This window comes from Primulina tabacum, chromosome 7 (assembly GCF_025594145.1).
Source record: "Primulina tabacum isolate GXHZ01 chromosome 7, ASM2559414v2, whole genome shotgun sequence".
In the NCBI taxonomy this organism is placed as follows: domain Eukaryota; kingdom Viridiplantae; phylum Streptophyta; class Magnoliopsida; order Lamiales; family Gesneriaceae; genus Primulina; species Primulina tabacum.
In genome coordinates this window covers 34,640,960-34,661,259 of record NC_134556.1, presented here as the reverse complement: position 1 = coordinate 34,661,259, position 20,300 = coordinate 34,640,960, and the positions used below count along the sequence as shown (strand labels likewise).

The following is a 20,300-nucleotide window of genomic DNA, read 5'->3' as shown; positions in this document are numbered from 1 at the left end:
TCTTTTTTGTTTTTAAATCTAAATCTAAAATAAAATAAATTTAGACACATAGCATGCCATATTCTAATTTTACTAAAAAAATAAGATACATGAAAAGATTATTTTTGATATATTTAATAATTTCACACCAACATATAATAATTTTTTTAAGTTGATTTTATATCATATTACGTATTCTTGATCACCAAATATATATATATATATGAGATTGTGTAAGTATGTGAAATGTTATTGCTAAAGTCAAAGGGATTAGATAAATGGAAAAAGTTTGTTAGCAACCAAAGACACATCAACTACAAGCGCACGTAATTGCCGGATGCCCTGCAAACACACCAACGTTCTGGAGTAGGTCTCTTGTAAGATGGTCTCACGAATCTTTATCTGTTAGACAGATCAATTCCTATCGATATTCATAATAAAAAGTAATATTCTTAGCATAAAAAATAATACTTTTTCATAGATGACCCAAATAAAAGATCCGTATCACAAAATACGACCCGTGAGACCGTCTCACATAAGTTTCTGCCAACATTTTGTATTTCTAGTCCCGCAATTTCGATACAAATTAATATCTATATGATATTATCGATATGTTCGACACCAAGTATTTCGACGAAGAAATACAAAACAAAGTTCCTGAATGAAAACCTAGTTTATATGAGCCGTGACGAAAATGTAAAATAAACTTAATGATTAAACTGATTATCTTTCGTATATTAATTCAACCAACTTTTTTATTTTTATTGACAAACAAATGAGAAAATTTTATAATAAATATAATCAATCAGATTCAGATATCCAAGAGTCTTTGTGGTAGGTTGGATGGAGGGTGAGCGTGGTGTGAGAGAAGAACCAGGCAGGTACCACGTGTTTGTATCATTAAAGTTGGCCGCTCATATTTTAGAGCCCAACCAATCCAAACCAAACTCCCAACCAATAATACTAAATACGTGCAGTGATCCTTTCACTAACTTCTCCTCCTCCTCCCAAGAATTTGGTGTACTTAACAGCTATTTACCTGTCATATCGAGTTCCTCGGGTACTATTCTTTGCTTGAATCTGGTGATACTCGAGAGTAAGAGCTAACCCGGTTGAGAATTTCTCTGCTTTCAGCCTTTCTCCGTTTCTATTTGATTGGAGGTGAGTCGCCACTCTTGCTGCTTCTGCTTCTCAAGAGAATTGAAAATGTTTCCATTTTCTTGATTTTGGATAAAGGGTTTTGGTGGGATTTTGTTCAATATGGCCTGAATGTTTTGGCAGGATTTTAAAGTGTTCAACTTTACATGATTGAATTCGTTGTTTTACACGTTTTCTGTTTATTATGATTGATTTTCATTTTTCCTGCAACCAGTTCTTGCTATGGTTTTTCTTGGGAGTGATCTTCGTTGTATGGGAGTCTCTAATTCTTTAGTCAGCTGTTCGGTATTTTTACATTGAATGCGTTTACTGTTGTATAGTAACTCTTTTTTACTGGTATTTCAGATGATAGACTACGAATTGATTAATTCATTTTTCTAGGCAAATATTGCTTCACGAATGGTTGCTCTCAAATAATCTGCAAGATTTTGTTTTGTCCCCTAATGTCGGTTTCTGAAAATATCGTATTGTTATTTTTGATCTAGGTGATTTTATTTGCCAAACCTTAGGTTTTTGTTATGGAGCTGTCCTAAAGGGCCAAAAGCTAGTACTAGAATCATTGGTCTTAATTATCAGATACTTAAGTTTTACATGGGATTGGACAAAACATATATAAAAAACCGATTTTATTGTGTTCATAATGAATGTTATTGTGTTCATAATGAATGTTGTTTTCTTCAGCCACTTCAATATGTCAGAAGCCCAAAGAAGGCAAGTGGCAGTCGGTGGTAGGCATGCCAATGAATATGTAAATGGTCCTGCTCTGTCAAGGTCAGCAAGCTCGGTACTTGAAGTGGATGAGTTTTGTCATGCCCTTGGAGGGAAGAGGCCAATTCGTAGTATCTTGATTGCTAACAATGGAATGGCAGCTGTCAAGTTTATACGTAGCACTAGAACTTGGGCTTATGAAACATTTGGCACAGAGAAGGCGATTTTGTTGGTGGCTATGGCTACTCCGGAGGATATGAGAATAAATGCAGAGCATATTAGGATAGCCGATCAATTTGTTGAAGTGCCTGGAGGCACTAACAACAATAACTATGCTAATGTGCAACTCATTGTTGAGGTTTGTGGACGTAATTTTGTCTGTCTACTTTTTTTTTCTTTTGTACTCTATTTTCTATCATTGCATCAATGGATTTTGCCATTTAGGGTTGTTTGAAACTGTCCCAAGGTAGATTTTAAGGGCAATTTGGCACTAACCTAGGAATTGGAGTAATAAATTTGGCATGATCTCAATCTCCATTTCCTCTCTAAGAATCTATAGCTGCAAAAAGTTTGCATCGACATGCTTTCTGCATAACTAGCCTCATTCTTGCATGCGCAAGAGATAGGTAGAACATATGACTGTCAGATATGATAGTCACAAAATTAACTGAGAACAAATTATTTGGATAATTAATTTAGAACAAAATGTTAAACTAATATTTATCTTTAATTCTAGATGGCCGAGATAACACATGTTGATGCCGTGTGGCCTGGTTGGGGTCATGCATCTGAAAATCCAGAGCTGCCTGATGCTTTGAGTGCAAAAGGCATCATATTTCTGGGGCCACCATCTACATCGATGACTGCATTGGGAGATAAAATTGGATCATCGTTGATTGCACAAGCTGCAGAAGTGCCAACTCTGCCTTGGAGTGGCTCTCATGTATGTGTCTGTTTCTGAAGCCACGCCTGTTTGCTTTCTCTTCGTCGTCTCATTTTCATGTATGTGCCATTATTTTAGGTGAAAATTCCTCCCGATAGTTGTTTGGTCTCTATCCCAGATACAGCATACAGGGAAGCGTGTGTGCACACGACAGAAGAAGCCATATCTAGCTGCCATATAGTGGGTTACCCTGCAATGATTAAAGCATCTTGGGGTGGTGGTGGTAAAGGCATTAGAAAGGTATGATTATTACCATATTTTTAGTTGAGTGCCAAGTGAACTGTATCCTTTGACTAGGAGCAAGAATTGTGAACTTGATTTTTTTGAGTTCCAAGTTTGGTTCTCTTTGTATCATAGTTTCCGTAGGTCGACAGTTTGCATTGATCATCATATCTGCTTATAGGTCCATAATGATGATGAAGTCCGGGCTTTATTCAAGCAAGTTCAAGGTGAAGTTCCTGGGTCCCCCATATTCATAATGAAGGTTGCATCTCAGGTTAGAACATTCTTTCTTCTACTCTAAAGTCTAAGTAGTGTATCAATTTATTTTAACATCACTGTGGTTTTGTTTCTCAGAGCCGGCATCTAGAAGTCCAACTGCTTTGTGATCAATATGGAAATGTTGCAGCTTTGCATAGCCGTGATTGCAGCGTTCAAAGGAGACACCAAAAGGTTAGTTTCTATAATAATTCTGATTATAATATGAAGCGAGAGACATTTTTCTATTTTCTGGTCTCCATATATTATTTTGAATTTTACAATAATAAGCATATATGCGTTCCTCTGTTAAAAAAAATTCATTTCTTTCATAGAACAACTGTATAATGTATTATTTCAAACACAATGCTATTTTAGATCATTGAAGAGGGCCCAATAACAGTCGCGCCCTTGGAAACAGTAAGGAAACTTGAGCAAGCAGCTAGAAGGTTGGCCAAAAGTGTTAACTATGTTGGAGCCGCAACTGTGGAGTATTTGTATAGTATGGAGACTGGCGAATATTATTTTTTGGAGTTAAACCCGCGGTTACAGGTTTGTTAACATTTTAATCATGATACGACTCTCATGTTATTTGTTGATAATGTTAAATGAACATAGATTCAACTCACATTTTTTTTTATACACCTCACTTTTAGTTGTTGATAATGTTAAATGAACATAGATTCAACTCACACTACCTCGTTTTTTTTTTTTTGAGACACCTCACTTTTAGTTCTAAATAAATTTGCAAACATGAAGTTAATTTGCTACAAGTAGGAAGATTGGGTCGATAAGATTATTGGAACTAATTCTCTACCGTATGGATAATGTGAAGATGACTGTGTATTGCCTGTCACTGAACTATTTGTAGTAGGATTTATCTTCTTGTCGTAATTTAGGTGGAGCACCCTGTCACTGAGTGGATAGCTGAAATAAATCTACCTGCGGCGCAAGTTGCAGTTGGAATGGGTGTCCCTCTCTGGCAAATTCCAGGTTTTTTTTTCAGAATTCATACTTACAAAACTTTTCTACTATTTTTCATGCTTTGGTGATAGCTTTTCATCGTGCTTAATAAATTAGAGATACGGAGATTTTATGGTATGGAACATGGTGGAGGTTATGATGCTTGGAAGACAACATCCACTTTTGCTACTCCATTTGACTTTGACAAGGCAGAGTCTATAAGGCCTAGAGGTCATTGTGTGGCCGTTCGTGTAACAAGCGAGGATCCTGATGATGGCTTTAAGCCAACAAGTGGAAGAGTACAGGTCAGAGTTTGTCTGATTGAGCAGTTTAATTTCTGTTCTATATACATATTTTCACGATTATCACTGCATCATTCTGGTGACTATAAGCAGGAGTTGAGTTTCAAAAGCAAACCTAATGTGTGGGCATATTTTTCTGTCAAGGTACATGTCTATAAATCTTATCATTAGGAGATTTTAAATTTAAAGCTGCTTCTGACTAGTATCTTAAATTTGCGCAGTCTGGGGGAGGTATTCATGAATTTTCAGATTCACAATTTGGTAAGTAAATTGCAGGAAGAAATGCAAAATATCATGTTGCTTTTGTGCAACACTTTATATGACTAAAAAGCTTCTGCGGTATGGTAGTTTGATTTAGAATATGCTTCCCGTTTGAGCTTGGTATTATTGATGGCACTCAAGTCCTTTTAATTACTGATTAGGAACTCTGAGGTTAAAGTTACGGGGTAAAAATATGCTCAAAATACATTCCCAAGGAATGAGCCTGCATAAAACTTCTGAATGTTCCTTTGACATGTGATCTTGATTTAGTCGAAATTCTCTTCATTTTGTGAGCATAGGTTCTGCATTTGGATTTTCTTGTCTTAATAAAATTATCTGATGGAAAGATATAGGTCAGTAGATACTGGATTTTGAATTGCATAGCGAAATCAAATGAATATGCGCTGGTGGTAGATCACTCGATAACCAGGCGGGGTATCATTTGATAGTTTTCAAACACCCCTAATTGTTATTTTTCTCTGCATGTCTATGAATGACTTTTGGTTGAGGCTTGCTTATGATAGTTCTAATGTGGTTCATATGATTAGGGGTGTAAATGATTGACCTCAACTACAAAAAATTGAGCTAGAGATCTCCAGCTCAAAATAAAGGGGCTTCAGCTCGAATTCAAGCATCTTTAGCTCGGTTCATGAGATGGCTTGCGAACTTAATATCTATTTGTAAAATCTATTCATAGATATGTGCATAAGCTTAGTTCGTTTATGTATGATAATAATAATAATAACAACAACAATTTATTATATAGATATAATAAAACATATTGATTTTATTATATATTAATTAAATATAAAAATTATTAAAAATAGTTTTAGGTTTGTGAATGGGATCACAAGCTCCTGAACAATAATCTTGGAGCTCAAACTGAGTGAAGCCGGCGCGACTCACCTTACACCCCTACTTGTGACATGATTTTTTAAGCCTGCCTAGCATCTTTTATTTAATATTAATATACAATGGATCATTTCATTTCTTAACGCAGGGCATGTTTTTGCCTTTGGGGAATCGAGAGCGTTGGCCATCGCTAATATGGTTCTTGGGCTTAAAGAAATTCAGATTAGAGGAGAGATCCGCACAAATGTTGATTATACTATTGATCTCTTACATGTGAGAATTTCATATAACTAATGTCAATCTACTTTTGTATAAATAAAAGTTAATATTTGAGAACATATTTCCAGGCATTAGATTACAAGGAAAATAAAATACATACAGGATGGCTTGATAGCAGAATAGCAATGAGGGTCAGAGCAGAAAGACCCCCTTGGTATCTCTCAGTTGTCGGCGGTGCTCTTTATGTGAGTATGTGATTGTGTTAACACATACAAACACTTTAGGATAGTATTTTTTTATGCAAATTAATGTATTGTTTCTGATCTATCAACTCAGAAAGCGTCTGCTAGCAGTGCAGCCATGGTTTCAGAGTATGTTGGTTATCTTGAAAAAGGACAGATTCCTCCCAAGGTAATTGGTCTTGTCATAGTTTTTGAGTTCTTTCTTGTTTTCTTTACTTCTTTATGGACTGGTTCTCTTCCACTTGCAGCATATATCATTGGTCAATTCCCAAGTTTCCTTGAATATTGAAGGCAGCAAATACACAGTAAGTTAAAATATATAAAACCACTGGACGGGAAGCATTTTTGCCTTATATTTGGATATACTAGTTCTCAAAATGATTCTTTTTTCTATAAAAAAATAGATATGGAATACCATAGTCCTACTTAACTTTAAACCAAATCAGTATTTCACATTTTAAATTAACTATTGAAAACACAATTATTACACCACCACATATTTTTCCCACCTATGTTTTGGCCTTCTAAATAAAGGGATCTTATGTTATTTTCTTTGACTTTCTGTTTCTTTGACCCATGCAGGTTAATATGGCAAGGGGAGGTCCTGGAAGCTACAGGTTGAGGATGAATGAGTCAGAAGTTGAAGCAGAAATACACACTCTTCCTGATGGAGGTCTACTGATGCAGGCATGATGTTACTTAATATTTGTATGCTATTTGTTCTGATTGGCGACAAATTTATATACCATCTATTACTTAATACATATAGCGCAAAATAACAGTAAAGATTTGTTAATGTGATTGTTGCAGCTGAATGGGAACAGCCATGTCATATATGCAGAGGAAGAAGCAGCTGGAACACGTCTTCTTATTGATGGAAGGACTTGTTTGCTTCAGGTGCCACTTGTTACTCATGGATATATCAATCAATTGTTGTCTTATCTCGTTCTTTCCATTATACAGAATGATCATGATCCATCCAAATTGGTGGCAGAGACACCATGCAAACTACTTAGATACCTGGTTGTAGATAGCAGCCACGTTGAAGCTGACACACCTTATGCTGAGGTTGAGGTCATGAAGATGTGTATGCCCCTTCTTTCACCTGCCTCAGGAAATATGCATTTTAAAATGTCTGAAGGTCAAGCCATGCAGGTAAGCGTGTATAACTCGAAGATATTGCTTTGTCGTTTTACTCAGAAACCGACGAACAATTTTGTAGGCTGGTGAACTTATAGCAAGACTTGACTTGGATGACCCTTCAGCTGTAAGGAAAGCAGAACCATTTCATGGTAGTTTTCCCATTCTGGGACCTCCAACTGCCATATCTGGAAAAGTTCATCAACGGTGTGCTGCAAGTTTGAATGCAACTTGCATGATTCTTGCTGGATACGAGCATAACATCGACGAAGTAGATTTTCTTGTCTATTGAATATCTAAGTAATATATTTAATGACCCATGAACGCATGTGTTGTTTTCGCGAACCTTGCAGATACGAGTGCTTGAAGCTAATTGTATTTGTCAAACTACCTCTTATTATAGATATACTCTGTTTTTCAGGTTGTTCAAAACTTACTCAGTTGCTTGGACAATCCCGAGCTCCCTTTCCTTCAGTGGCAAGAGTGCTTTGCTGTGCTGGCTAACAGATTGCCTAAGAATCTTAAATATGAGGTTGAACAAATGTAGATACTAATTTATTCCTCTTCAAAAAGTTTGGTTCTCTCTCTTTTTTCACACGTCTAATATATATCTGGCTTTATTGTTTCAAAATTCAGTTAGAAACAAAATATAAGGAGTATGAAGGAATCCCAAATATGCAAAATGTCGACTTCCCAGCAAAAAATTTACGTGGTGTTCTTGAGGTTAGTTATTTATCTTTGTTAAACACGTGCCTATACCGTTTTTTTTATTGACACAGGGAGTTCATTTTCTAGCTTCTTTGTTCCTTTTTTTACTGAGACAGGCCCATTTGAACTCCTATCCTGATAAAGAAAAAGCAACCCAAGAGCGAGTAGTCGAGCCTCTAATGAGCCTTGTAAAATCTTATGAGGGTGGAAGAGAAAGCCATGCTCGTGTTATAGTTCAAGGACTTTTTGAAGATTATTTATCCGTTGAAGAATTATTTAGTGATAATATACAGGTAACATTTCATACATTTTTTAACAGTTTTACTTTTAAGTCACATCCTCCCAAACCATCTCCCCATAAAAAGATTTGTGGATAAGAATGAAATTCAGCTTTGAAATTTGAACCAACCAAATGTTGTTTTCATTACAGGAAAGGTGTTTAATGTTATTGCCACATTTTAAATCAATTTAGATATTTGTATTTCTTTGTTTTCATTTCTCTGTTGGCTTTAAAGTAAACTAATGCTCTTTATGGTGTATGGTCTCCTAGTATCCCCTCTAACTAGTGAGAGTTTCATTCTCTTTGTATTCCTGCTTGCTAGTTCATCTCGTGGTTCGACAATTGTAAAGAATGGCTTATCTAAAACTTCTTGAAGAAGAAGTTTGTCTAATTTTACTTTATTTATCATATACAGTTGAAATGCTATATATATATATATATATATATTTTCAGGCCGATGTAATTGAACGATTAAGGCTTCAATATAAGAAAAATCTCCTGAAAATTGTGGACATTGTACTTTCACATCAGGTATAGCCACATTTATTGCCACCTGGTTTGCTCTTACCACGTTCAAGTTTGCAGCAATGAACTCATTTTGTGTGGGTTTGTTGAAATATTTAAGGGCATCAGGAGTAAGAACAAGCTGATACTACGCCTCCTGGAACAACTCGTGTATCCTAATCCTGCTGCATATCGCAATCAACTAATCCGCTTTTCTGCCCTCAACCACACGAACTACTCGGAGGTTGCTTATTTAGTGTTCTTCTGGCTCAAGTGCTGTTTTTGGTGTTATTATTATTTTCTTGATGTTTTCTCACTTCAAGTTTTTGACGCAAGACCGCTTTATTATTCATACACAGTTAGCATTAAAGGCCAGCCAGTTGCTGGAGCAGACAAAACTAAGTGAGCTTCGTTCCAGTATAGCTAGAAGTCTCTCAGAATTAGAAATGTTCACTGAAGAGGGTGAAAATATGGATACTCCTAAAAGAAAAAGTGCCATAGATGAACGCATGGAAGCTCTTGTGAATGCTCCATTGGCAGTTGAAGATGCACTTGTTGGTCTTTTCGATCATAGTGATCACACACTTCAGAGACGAGTCGTTGAGACTTATGTGCGGAGATTATATCAGGTATTATTTTGTCAAGGTTGTGAAAAATAAATGCTAGCCAACCTATCATTCTTACCTAATTTTCAACATCCATTATCAGCCATATCTCGTAAAAGGGAGCGTCAGGATGCAGTGGCACAGATCTGGACTTATAGCTTCGTGGGAGTTCTTGGATGAGCATGTCGATAGAAAGAATGGGTTGGAAGATGAAGCATTGCTTCAAAAGCACAGCGAGAGGAAGTGGGGAGCAATGGTTGTTATTAAATCTCTCCAATTCTTGCCTACAGTCATTAGTGCTTCATTAAGGGAAGCAACACTTAACTCGCGAGCTGTTGCTCCTAATGGATCTATTTATCCAGCTACTTCTGGTAATATGATGCACATTGCATTGGCGGGCATTAACAACCAAATGAGTTTACTTCAGGATAGGTATCTTACTTGTTCACTGAGCTTGTTTGTCTCAATCACCATTTAGATTAAACCTTTTCCCCTGAGCTAACCCAGAGAATCCTTGCATAGCAAGAGCTTACAGATATAAATCAATCTCGATTCTTGGCTTTTGTATCCCGGGATGCTTTTTGACACAACCTTCCCCTCCATCGTATTTGCTTACTTCTGTCATATTTTAAAAAGTTGATCAGAAACAAAGTATCTGCTGCATTTAACTCCCTTATTTGAGAAGCCTCGGAATATCTGCCGTTTATTTTCTCTTGGTCACCAGCACCAGGATCGATTTCCACTTGCTCTGGACCTTTCAGCATCTTTTCTATCATTCCTCTATATTGAACTTCACGTGTGTCAAAACTGAAGAAATCTTCCTTTGGGAACAGATAAATCTCAAATCTAGGGATGGAAGTTATACCCAGTACATTTTGACTCTTCTCAAAGATTGCTTTGTTCTTTTAGCTGCATGCAAAATATGATAATAACATACCTTCATTACCTTGGATTTTTGACTTCACAATAAATTATGATGTGATTACCGTGCCCTCCCTTTTCGTTTCTTCTCATTTTTTTCCTTCTGGGCCCTTGTCCTGCTTTTACTATCTGCAGTGGTGATGAGGATCAGGCTCAAGAGAGAGTCAACAAGTTAGCCAAAATATTGAAGGAGAAAGAAGTAAGCTCCAGCCTGAGAAATGCAGGAGTGAGTGTAATTAGTTGCATTATTCAGAGAGATGAAGGCAGGGGTCCTATGAGGCACTCCTTTCATTTGTCATTAGAAAAACTCTACTATGAGGAAGCACCACTGTTGCGCCATCTGGAACCTCCTCTATCCATATACCTTGAGTTGGTGTGCTATTATTTGTTTGTCGTGACTGATAATTTTTTTTAATTATTTTGGAATTTTATAAGCTTAAATCCAAACGTCTGTTGACAGGACAAACTAACAGGTTATGATAATATACGGTATACTCCTTCCAGGGATAGACAATGGCACCTTTATACTGTTCCAGAGAGGCCATTGTCTATTCAGAGGATGTTTCTCAGAACACTTGTCAGGCAACCCCTATCAGATGAGGGTCTGCCGCCTGTTCATCAGGGACTGGATCAAAAAGCCAGCCAATCTCTTTGGACCATGTCCTTTACTTCAAGGAGCATTTCGAGGTCCTTAATGTCTGCAATCGAAGAGCTTGAACTTAATTCTCATAATTCTGCCATCAGGGCTGACCATGCTCACATGTATCTCTATATCTTGCGAGATCAACAGATAGACGATCTTTTGCCATTCCACATGTAAAATCATCTGAACTATTTATTCGGCTATTCTTAGTGTGCAAGGGTTTATTTACATATCAACTCTAAGGTTGAATTTTTTTACAAAATCATTTTCAGAAAGATCCAGATACCTGATGGACACGAAGAAGCTGCAGTGGAGAAAATCTTAGAGGATCTGGCACATGAAATCAATGCATCAATTGGTGTGAAAATGCACCGATTAGGTGTTTGTGTGTGGGAGGTTAAGCTTTGGATAGCATCTGAAGGAGGAGCTAATGGTGCTTGGAGAGTTGTGGTCACAAATGTCACAGGTCACACTTGTATTGTGCATGTAAGTGGTGTTCTGACTTGCACAATGTGACTGTATTATCCAGAATCAGGATTTACTGGTTATTTGGAGAGACGATTTGTCCTGAAACTTTATAAATAAAAAAAATCAATTTTGATTTTGTGGGTTATTGGATTCTGAACGATTTCTACAGTGATTTAGTAAATTTGATTCCGCATCGCAAAAATCAATCTCAACTTCTTAGAGACTGTTTTATAGTGTAAATTGTTGCCTCTGGTTCTTTTTGTGGTCATTTAGTGCTAGTTCATTCATGGACCAAATTGGACGTTTAGTTTTGAACTTGGTAAACTTCTGTTAATGATGTAATCTTCTCATTCCATCTTTCAGATATACAGAGAAGTTGAAGATTCCAGCAAAGGAAGAGTAGTGTATATGTCAACCTCTGGGCAGGGCCCTTTGCATGGATGCCCTGTTAATGCACAGTATAAACCTTTGGGCACTATTGACCAGAAACGACTTTTAGCTAGGAAAAGCAACACGACATATTGCTATGATTTTCCACTGGTAAACATTAATCATTTTTTTTTTCAGAGAATGAATCAAAATATTTTGTTTTGAGAAGAGTAACTATGGACAGGCATTTGAGGCATGTTTGAACAAATCTTGGACCCAACATCCTGATGTTAGCAAGCCTAAAGATAAAGACATCCTCCGTGTTACAGAGTTTATTTTTACTGATCGGAAAGGTGCCTGGGGTACTCCTCTAGTTTCTGTTGAGCAACAACCGGGACTGAATGATGTTGGCATGGTAGCCTGGCGTATGGACATGTCTACACCTGAATTTCCTTCTGGAAGAACAATTTTGGTTGTATCAAATGATGTAACCTTCAAAAATGGTTCATTTGGCCCCAGAGAAGATGCATTTTTTCAGGCTGTAACTGATGTAGCTTGCACTCAGAAAGTACCTCTAATTTATCTGGCAGCAAATTCAGGGGCCCGTATTGGTGTAGCAGAGGAAGTTAAATCTTGCTTCAAAGTTGGTTGGTCTGATGAAACATGTCCTGAGCGTGGTTTCCAATATATTTACCTTACTCCTGAGGATTATGCTCGCACTGAATCTTCTGTCATGGCACATGAGTTAAAGCTCTCAATTGGCGAAAGCCGATGGGTAATTGATACTATTGTAGGTAAGGAAGATGGTTTAGGGGTCGAAAACTTAACTGGTAGTGGTGCCATTGCCAGTGCATATTCAAGGGCATACAAGGAAACATTTACTCTGACCTATGTGACAGGCAGAACTGTTGGGATTGGTGCTTATCTTGCGCGTCTTGGTATGAGGTGCATTCAAAGACTCGATCAACCCATTATTCTCACTGGTTTTTCTGCATTGAATAAGCTTCTAGGTCGGGAGGTGTACAGCTCCCATATGCAGCTCGGTGGACCCAAAATTATGGCGACTAATGGGGTCGTTCATCTCACTGTCTCAGATGATCTTGAGGGGATATCATCCATTTTAAAGTGGTTAAGTTTTGTTCCTCCATATGCTGGTGGGCCACTTCCAATTTTGACTCCATCGGATCCTCCTGATAGGCCGGTTGAATACGTACCAGAGACATCATGTGATCCCAGGGCAGCTATTTGTGGTGTTATTAATGGTTCCGGGAAGTGGATTGGAGGCATGTTTGACAGGGAAAGCTTTATTGAGACACTGGAAGGCTGGGCAAGAACCGTTGTTACTGGCCGTGCAAAACTTGGAGGAATTCCTGTGGGAATTGTTGCCGTGGAGACTCAAACTATGATGCAAGTGATTCCTGCAGATCCTGGACAGCTAGATTCACATGAAAGAGTTGTCCCCCAAGCAGGGCAGGTTTGGTTTCCCGATTCTGCGTCTAAGACTGCTCAAGCCTTGATGGATTTTAACAGAGAAGAGCTGCCTCTCTTCATTTTTGCAAACTGGAGAGGATTTTCAGGTGGGCAGAGGGACCTATTTGAAGGTATATTACAAGCTGGATCGACAATTGTCGAGAACCTTAGAACATACAAACAACCCGTTTTCATATACATACCCATGATGGGTGAGCTCCGTGGTGGTGCTTGGGTGGTTGTGGATGGTAAGATCAATCCAGATCATGTTGAAATGTATGCAGAACAAACGGCCAGAGGAAATGTCCTTGAGCCAGAAGGTTTGATTGAGATCAAATTTCGAAATAGAGAATTGCTGGAATGCATGAGTAGAATCGACCCCGAGCTAATTGCTCTAAAGACAAAACTTCTAGAATCCAGAACCGCTGCCACACACGAAACTCTTGAAGATTTACATAAACAAATAAAAGCACGTGAAAAACAACTTTTGCCACTGTACACTCAGATAGCCACAAAATTTGCGGAGCTGCATGATACTTCACTTAGAATGGCTGCAAAAGGGGTTATCAGAGAAGTTGTAGAATGGAAAAAATCTCGATCTTTCTTCTATAGAAGATTGCGCCGGAGAATTGTCGAGTTTGAATTGGTCAAGTCTCTGAGAGATGCTGGTGGCCAACAGCTTGACTATAAATCAGCAATGGAGATGATTAAGAATTGGTTCCTAAGATCACACATTTCTGGAGGGAAAGAAAGTTCGTGGATAGATGATGAAGCTTTCTTTTCATGGAAAGCTGATTCAAGAAACTATGAAAAAGAACTACAGGACTTGCGTGTTCAAAAGATATTGATACAGTTGTCGAACATGGAAAACTCCCCAGTTGATATAAGCGCACTACCTCAAGGTCTTGCTGCATTCCTAAAAAAGGTGAATTATCGTTTGTTCACTCGGTGTCCATGCTTTAATGTCTTTTTACCCGATTTTTTCTCATAATGATGTTGAAATCTAAATGATACACTATGCAGGTGAATCCATCAATCAAAGATCAATTGATTGATGAACTAAGAGATGTGCTCGGTTGATTCAGTTTACTTTTCTGTTTCCGGAAATGTAGATCAGAATGGGAATTTTTCTACCATGTATGCAACTTTTTTGTTCCATTAAATAGTCCGCATGTTTCAGTAAAGAGTCGGTGTAATGTTCGTTCTTGATGGTGTAGTAGATACTATCGTTAATTATTTACGCTGGCAGGAAGTTGCATTACCATCTGTAGGGTCTGTTTGATGAAGTTTCCGACAGTCCTTGTATGTATCCTAGATTTTGTGTAGCAGTCTGTAAGAAACTTCATTAGTCTGTAAGAAACATCATTTTTTCCTAGCATGAATCGAGAATATTCATCACTGGGGTGCCCCATGCTCACATTAGAGAAGAATAAAAAACTGGGAAACTCTAGTTTGCAAGTAGAAATAATTAGATTGTAGTCCATTCTGCTGAATCCAAAGGGGCTCATCAGTGTGATTGCAACTACATGAGCTTGTCAAAAAGTCAACTGAACAACGGACTACAGAATTATCCTTTTCTGTGAGGAGGAAAATCGAATATCCTGCGTGAATATTTGCATACATTTATGAGTACTGTGCACGCACACATTTTCGTCTGCTTGTTTTCGTGATTGCACTTTGGTTTCAGGATGATGTTATATCGACTAAATGTTTTTCGGTGGGCGAGTGATCTCATCCATCACCCTGTGCCCTGCTGGAGGTCAGGCTCGCCTTCTTTGTATCTAATATAAGGTGTTTGTACATCAAGAAACAACCTAAAATCATACGAGTGAAGTAAAATATGATTTAAAAAGAATATGCAACGTTGGCAGAGGAATCACCATAAGAAAATCAGTGGATGTTAATTGATTTTCTTGTTTTTTACTTTTTCTTTTCTCTTCCTCTTCTGTTCCTCAGATTTCTTCTTTTCCTTTTCTGCCTTCCTTCTAATTTCCTCCCTCTGTTTCTTCTTCTCCTTTTCCTTTCTCTCAAGTTTTTTCTTCTTCTTCATCTCTATTACATTCTTCTCCTTCTCCTTTGCCTTTTCTCTCAGCTTCTTCTTTTTCTTTTTCAGCAAGAACTTGAGGTTGAAACACATCTTCTATTCTCGATATATTGTGTGATGAGGAAAAATGTCCGTATTAATGCATGCCAAGGTGCCGGCCGGGAACTGCTTTATTATTATTTTTATTTCAATTTCAGTTTCAATAATACGGGTTTATTTATTTCAAATTTACATATCACTTGCCGATGCATGTGAAACCTCTTTCGGAATATGTCAAAAACTTTTGTGAGACGGTCTCACAGATCGTATTTTGTGAGACATATCTCTTATTTGGGTCATCCATGAAAAATTATTATTTTTTATGCTAAGAGTATTACTTTTTACTGTGAATATCTGTAGGGTTGACTCGTCTCACAGATAAAGCTTCGTGAGACCGTCTCACAGATAAAGTTTCGTGAGACCGTCTCACAAGAAACCTACTCTCGGAATAGAGGGTTGATACAAATGTTTTTTAAAAAAAAATATATATTCTTGCCTCATTTTAAATGGGAAAAATTACGATATTGGTCATTTACATTTGTCTTATTATTATTTTGATTTTATATATTGTCAAATTTCAATTTTAATATCATATTTTTTCGCACTTTTTATCCATTTTCCTAACATAGTGTTGATGTTGTGCCAACGTGGTGCTAATTTAACGCTAACGTGATTGAAAAAATATATTAAAATCGTCAAAAATTGAAAAATGCACGAGTAAATCTCAGTTTTAACAATACATATGATCGAAATTGAAAGGAGACGAACATTTGAGGACGAAAATTTTCCTTTTAAAGCTTCTTGTAAAACAACGAGCTAAAAACTTTTTTATATATACGTTTGTAGCCGAAACCTATGTGTGAAAAATAAATGTGATGGGTAAATAACCCGTTTTAGGATATTTAGTTAAAGACAAAAATTTGTGTGAGACGGTCTCACATGTCGTATTTTATGATACAGATCTCTTATTTGGGTCATCCATGAAAAAATATTATTTTTTATGCTAAGAATATTACTTTTTATTGTGAATATCGGTAGGGTTGATCCGTCTTATAGATAAAGATTCGTGAGACCTTCTCACAAGAGATCTACTCTTGATTAAATTAGATTGAAATTAGAAGTATGAAAATCACAATTAATAAAATTAGAGAAGAAGAAAGCACAAATGATGATTAAAAGTCATCAATCCCCAAATTGGACCCATAACATTATTAAGCAAAAATTTGGGCCTACAACTTCAAAGTTATATCCATCTTCGAGACAAAAAATAAATAGAGAATCTCATTCTCATTTTATGCTCGATAAGCTTTGTAGTTTTTTGAGCATATATTTTGTGGTGATTGACGACTTGAGTGTTAGAGGGTCTTCTGACGTATCTAACGTTATTCGTTACGTAAGTGACAATATCAAAATTAATTGGTGTGGATATCGTATTGACTTGTTCTTCTTGAACATGTTCATTCGGATTGACTGATGACCTGGATTCTCTTGTTGAGCAAAAACTCTTGGTGAGAATGTATGCTAAGGTTACATTTGGTTTGGAAGATAAAATAAACTAATGATTAGTAAGTAAATGATAAAAAAAATGATTGTTGTAGGAATGTAATATATGGTGTTATGTTTGGTATGATTTTTAAGCGTATGATAATTTTGAATTTTATGATGAAAGGACAAAATTGCCCTTTCTTCTTTTTTTTCTCTTATTCCACTCCGGCGGCGGCGGCGGCGGCGGCGGTCCGAGGACGGCGGCAGCAGCGGCGACGGTCGGCGGTCCGGTGGCGGCGGCGGTTCGGCGGACGACGGCGGTCGGTGGTCGGTGGCGGCGGTTGTCGCGGGAAGTGGTGGTGAGTTTGGATATAGAAGATGAGTAAAATTGAAAAAATAGGAAGGATTAAGAGTTGGATAAATAATCCTATGGGGTGAGGAGGTATTATTTTAACCCACCTAAAATAACCTAATCATTTATAGGAGGTATTGACTTGGTTAAATAATCATGCGTACCAAACGGGGGATAAGGTGGGTTGAAAAAAATAAACCCACTTTATCCACCAAACCAAACACTCCTTAAGAGTATTTGCATAAAATTCTAATGAAATTCTCAAAAGTTGAAAATTATAACTTTAATTATTAAATAAATATATATGTTCCCTTAGGCCATCTCCAACCACAAAATCTATTTTGGTGCAAATTTTACACTAAAATAGTGCGATTTCTGCACCAAATACAACATTAATCTCCAACTCATTTACTTCAAATCTTACACCAAAAAAATATTCTCAAAATATTCTTTTTATTTTACATATATTAATTATTATATTTTATTTAATATATTTTAATTATGACTAATATTTTATTATTAATAAATTTAAGTATTAATATTTTAGTTTATAATTTAATTAAATAACATAAATTATTTTATATATAAATTAATTTAAAAATCAAAAAAAATTATTATAAATTAAAGTAAGTAAATAAATAAGTATTTTAAATAATTATTATAATAAAAAATTAAAAAAAGAAAAGAAAAGAAAACCCATGCGTCATATTTGGCGCATGCGCTATTTTATCAAAATAGTGCAGCCCTATTGGTGTTTTACATCATTTTGGTGCAGCTTTGGAGATGATCTTAGGTCCTATAAAATATCTTTGTAAAAAAATATTTGAAAATTATAATGTGCTACAGAATAAGCAAATCCCTCCAAAAGAAAAAAAAAAGAAGGGCAAAAGCACTTATATTATTTTATCTTCAAAAATAATTTTTGCTTAGGCTTTTTTGATACATTATAGTTATTTTGATATTTTAGCTAGTTTCCCTTTATTGATTTCCGGTGTAATAGAAAGGAAAAAAACACAAATTGGTTCTATCGGTTATACTGTATAAATTTTTGGTTATCTAATTAGTCAAATTTTATCACAAAAAATTTAAAAACATTGTTTATATTTAATTTTATTTTCCCTAAAGTGCGTAGTGCCGGATATTGTTGATCTGTCTAGCTCAAATTGAGAACTACAACGAAAATCGGGCTAAAATGTACAAAACAAAATTGTGAAATTTATATTTTTGGTTTCTTAACTGATATTTTTTTTCTAATTTTAGTTCTATTATGAGTCAATTCACTGTCTTAGTGAAGTAACTTGTATTTTTTTTTTTTTTCAATTTCGGCCTTTCGTTGCTCAAATTGAAATTGACCACCGAAAATTACTTAGTTGGAGGTCGGGTGTGCTGAACTGTAAAATGAGTTTTGAGTTTTGTTTTTTGGTGGTAAAGTAATCTATGTGGTCTTTTTATATATATAAAAAAATCACTTAAGAAAATAAAATATAAAATGAATTTGAAGATTTTGATTTTTGGTGTGAAAATAGTCTATGTGATTTTTGGTCTTCCTTTTTATTTTATTTTCTTAGTTGTATTTTTTAAATAAAAAATCTATATGGACTAGCTTCCCACAAAAACAAAAATTCTCAAATTTATTTTCCAACTCAACTGTTAAGAAATTGACAAAAATTTGTGTGAGACGGTTTCACGGATCGTATTTTTGAGACGGATCTATTATTTGGGTCATCCATGAAAAAATATTACTTTTTATGCTAAGAGTATTACTTTTTATTATGAATATCGGTATGGTTGACCCGTCTCACAGATAAAGATTCGTAAGTCCGTCTCACAAAAGACCTACTCTAAGAAATTTACTGTTGCCAATTTCAATTTTGGACAAGAAAAAGCCAAAATCTAATCTCAATATATGAGAATGAATTTGTCTAAAATGATTTGTGCTTTTACACATTTGTCCGCACTTCTATTAAATAATTATATTTATTAGGTTTATGGAATTTCATGCCTATTTTTCATGTTGAGGACTAATCTTGTAATATCTATCTAACCTAATATCTATACATATTATAAAAGTGTGAATCAAGGTCAAAGTTTTTCTATTGTGTAATGTCAACTTTGTCCTTAGTTTGTACATACAGGAAAAATTTAATAAGGATGTTTTTGTCAAATCAGTTATTATGATAAGGACAAAATTGTCAAACTACATTTATGTTAGATAATGATCAAGTTGCCAAAAAAGCTGAAACTTTAAAATTCTTTGATTTTTATTTTCTTATGGATGAATTGAACAAACTTTTTTCACAAAAAAATATTAATTTGAAAAGATTAAAATACCAAAATATATTGGTTTTATTTGCTTATAAGAATTTTTTCACAAAAAACTTAATTTGTAGATTTTTTCACAAAAAAAGTTAATTTGTAGAAGATTAAAATAACAAAATTCTTTTGTTTTATTTTCTTGTAAATAAAGTGAAAATATTTTTTCCACAAAAACTTAATTTGTATAACGATATGATGTTAAATATCTTTTAAGAAGAATTAAACTAATGAAGCCAAATAATTAAACTAATTTTGTTTTTGTTTTAACAAGGTTGGTGTCATGAGGAATGTTCGATATTTAATTACATTTACAAAATTATACAAGAATTATCATATAATCCTAATAAATATTTCATTGATATTTATTTTATCTATATTTCTTTATCAAAAAGAAAGTCAACTAATATTGTTCAAAACCTTGGTTTATTTTATCTATATTTTTTTTCACAAAATATTAATTTGAGAATATTGAAATACAAAAAATCATAGGTTTTATTTGTTTATAGATGAAGCGAAAATAATTTTTTCCCAAAAAAATTAGTTTGTACAATATTGAAATACCAAAATTCTTTTGTTTTATTTGGTTGTAAATATAGTGAATTTTTTACACAAAAAACATAATTTGTGTAAGGACGTGATATTAATTATCCTCTATTATGAAATATAAAAAAAATGATATCGTAATTTTGAATTTTTGTATTTAAATAACATATTGCATAAATATGTTATATCATTAAGAGTTGAACACTTTTTGATAAATATAATAAATATTAATTAAATCATATTTTGTCAGTTGTCTAGAAGATAGAATAACAAAAATTCATTGATTTTATTTGCTTGTATATTAAGTTA

The 20,300-nt window shown here is 35.2% G+C and overlaps 1 protein-coding gene across 1 annotated transcript; it reads left to right on the top strand.

Moving 5' to 3' along the window:
* The first annotated feature begins 825 nt into the window (after positions 1–825).
* On the top strand, positions 826–14,610 carry LOC142551426 (acetyl-CoA carboxylase 1-like). Its single transcript, XM_075660661.1, has 32 exons — positions 826–1,140; positions 1,819–2,203; positions 2,582–2,788; positions 2,867–3,028; positions 3,192–3,284; positions 3,365–3,460; positions 3,644–3,817; positions 4,165–4,258; positions 4,346–4,533; positions 4,624–4,674; positions 4,752–4,791; positions 5,792–5,916; positions 5,991–6,107; positions 6,199–6,273; positions 6,353–6,409; positions 6,687–6,791; positions 6,915–7,001; positions 7,068–7,259; positions 7,327–7,515; positions 7,666–7,776; positions 7,881–7,967; positions 8,069–8,245; positions 8,686–8,763; positions 8,858–8,980; positions 9,096–9,365; positions 9,445–9,773; positions 10,398–10,635; positions 10,723–11,078; positions 11,178–11,391; positions 11,737–11,913; positions 11,987–14,137; positions 14,236–14,610. Exons 2-32 carry the CDS (start codon positions 1,829–1,831, stop codon positions 14,290–14,292), a joined length of 6,795 nt encoding a protein of 2,264 aa, XP_075516776.1. The 5' UTR covers positions 826–1,140; positions 1,819–1,828; the 3' UTR covers positions 14,293–14,610.
* Positions 14,611–20,300: the final 5,690 nt, after the last annotated feature.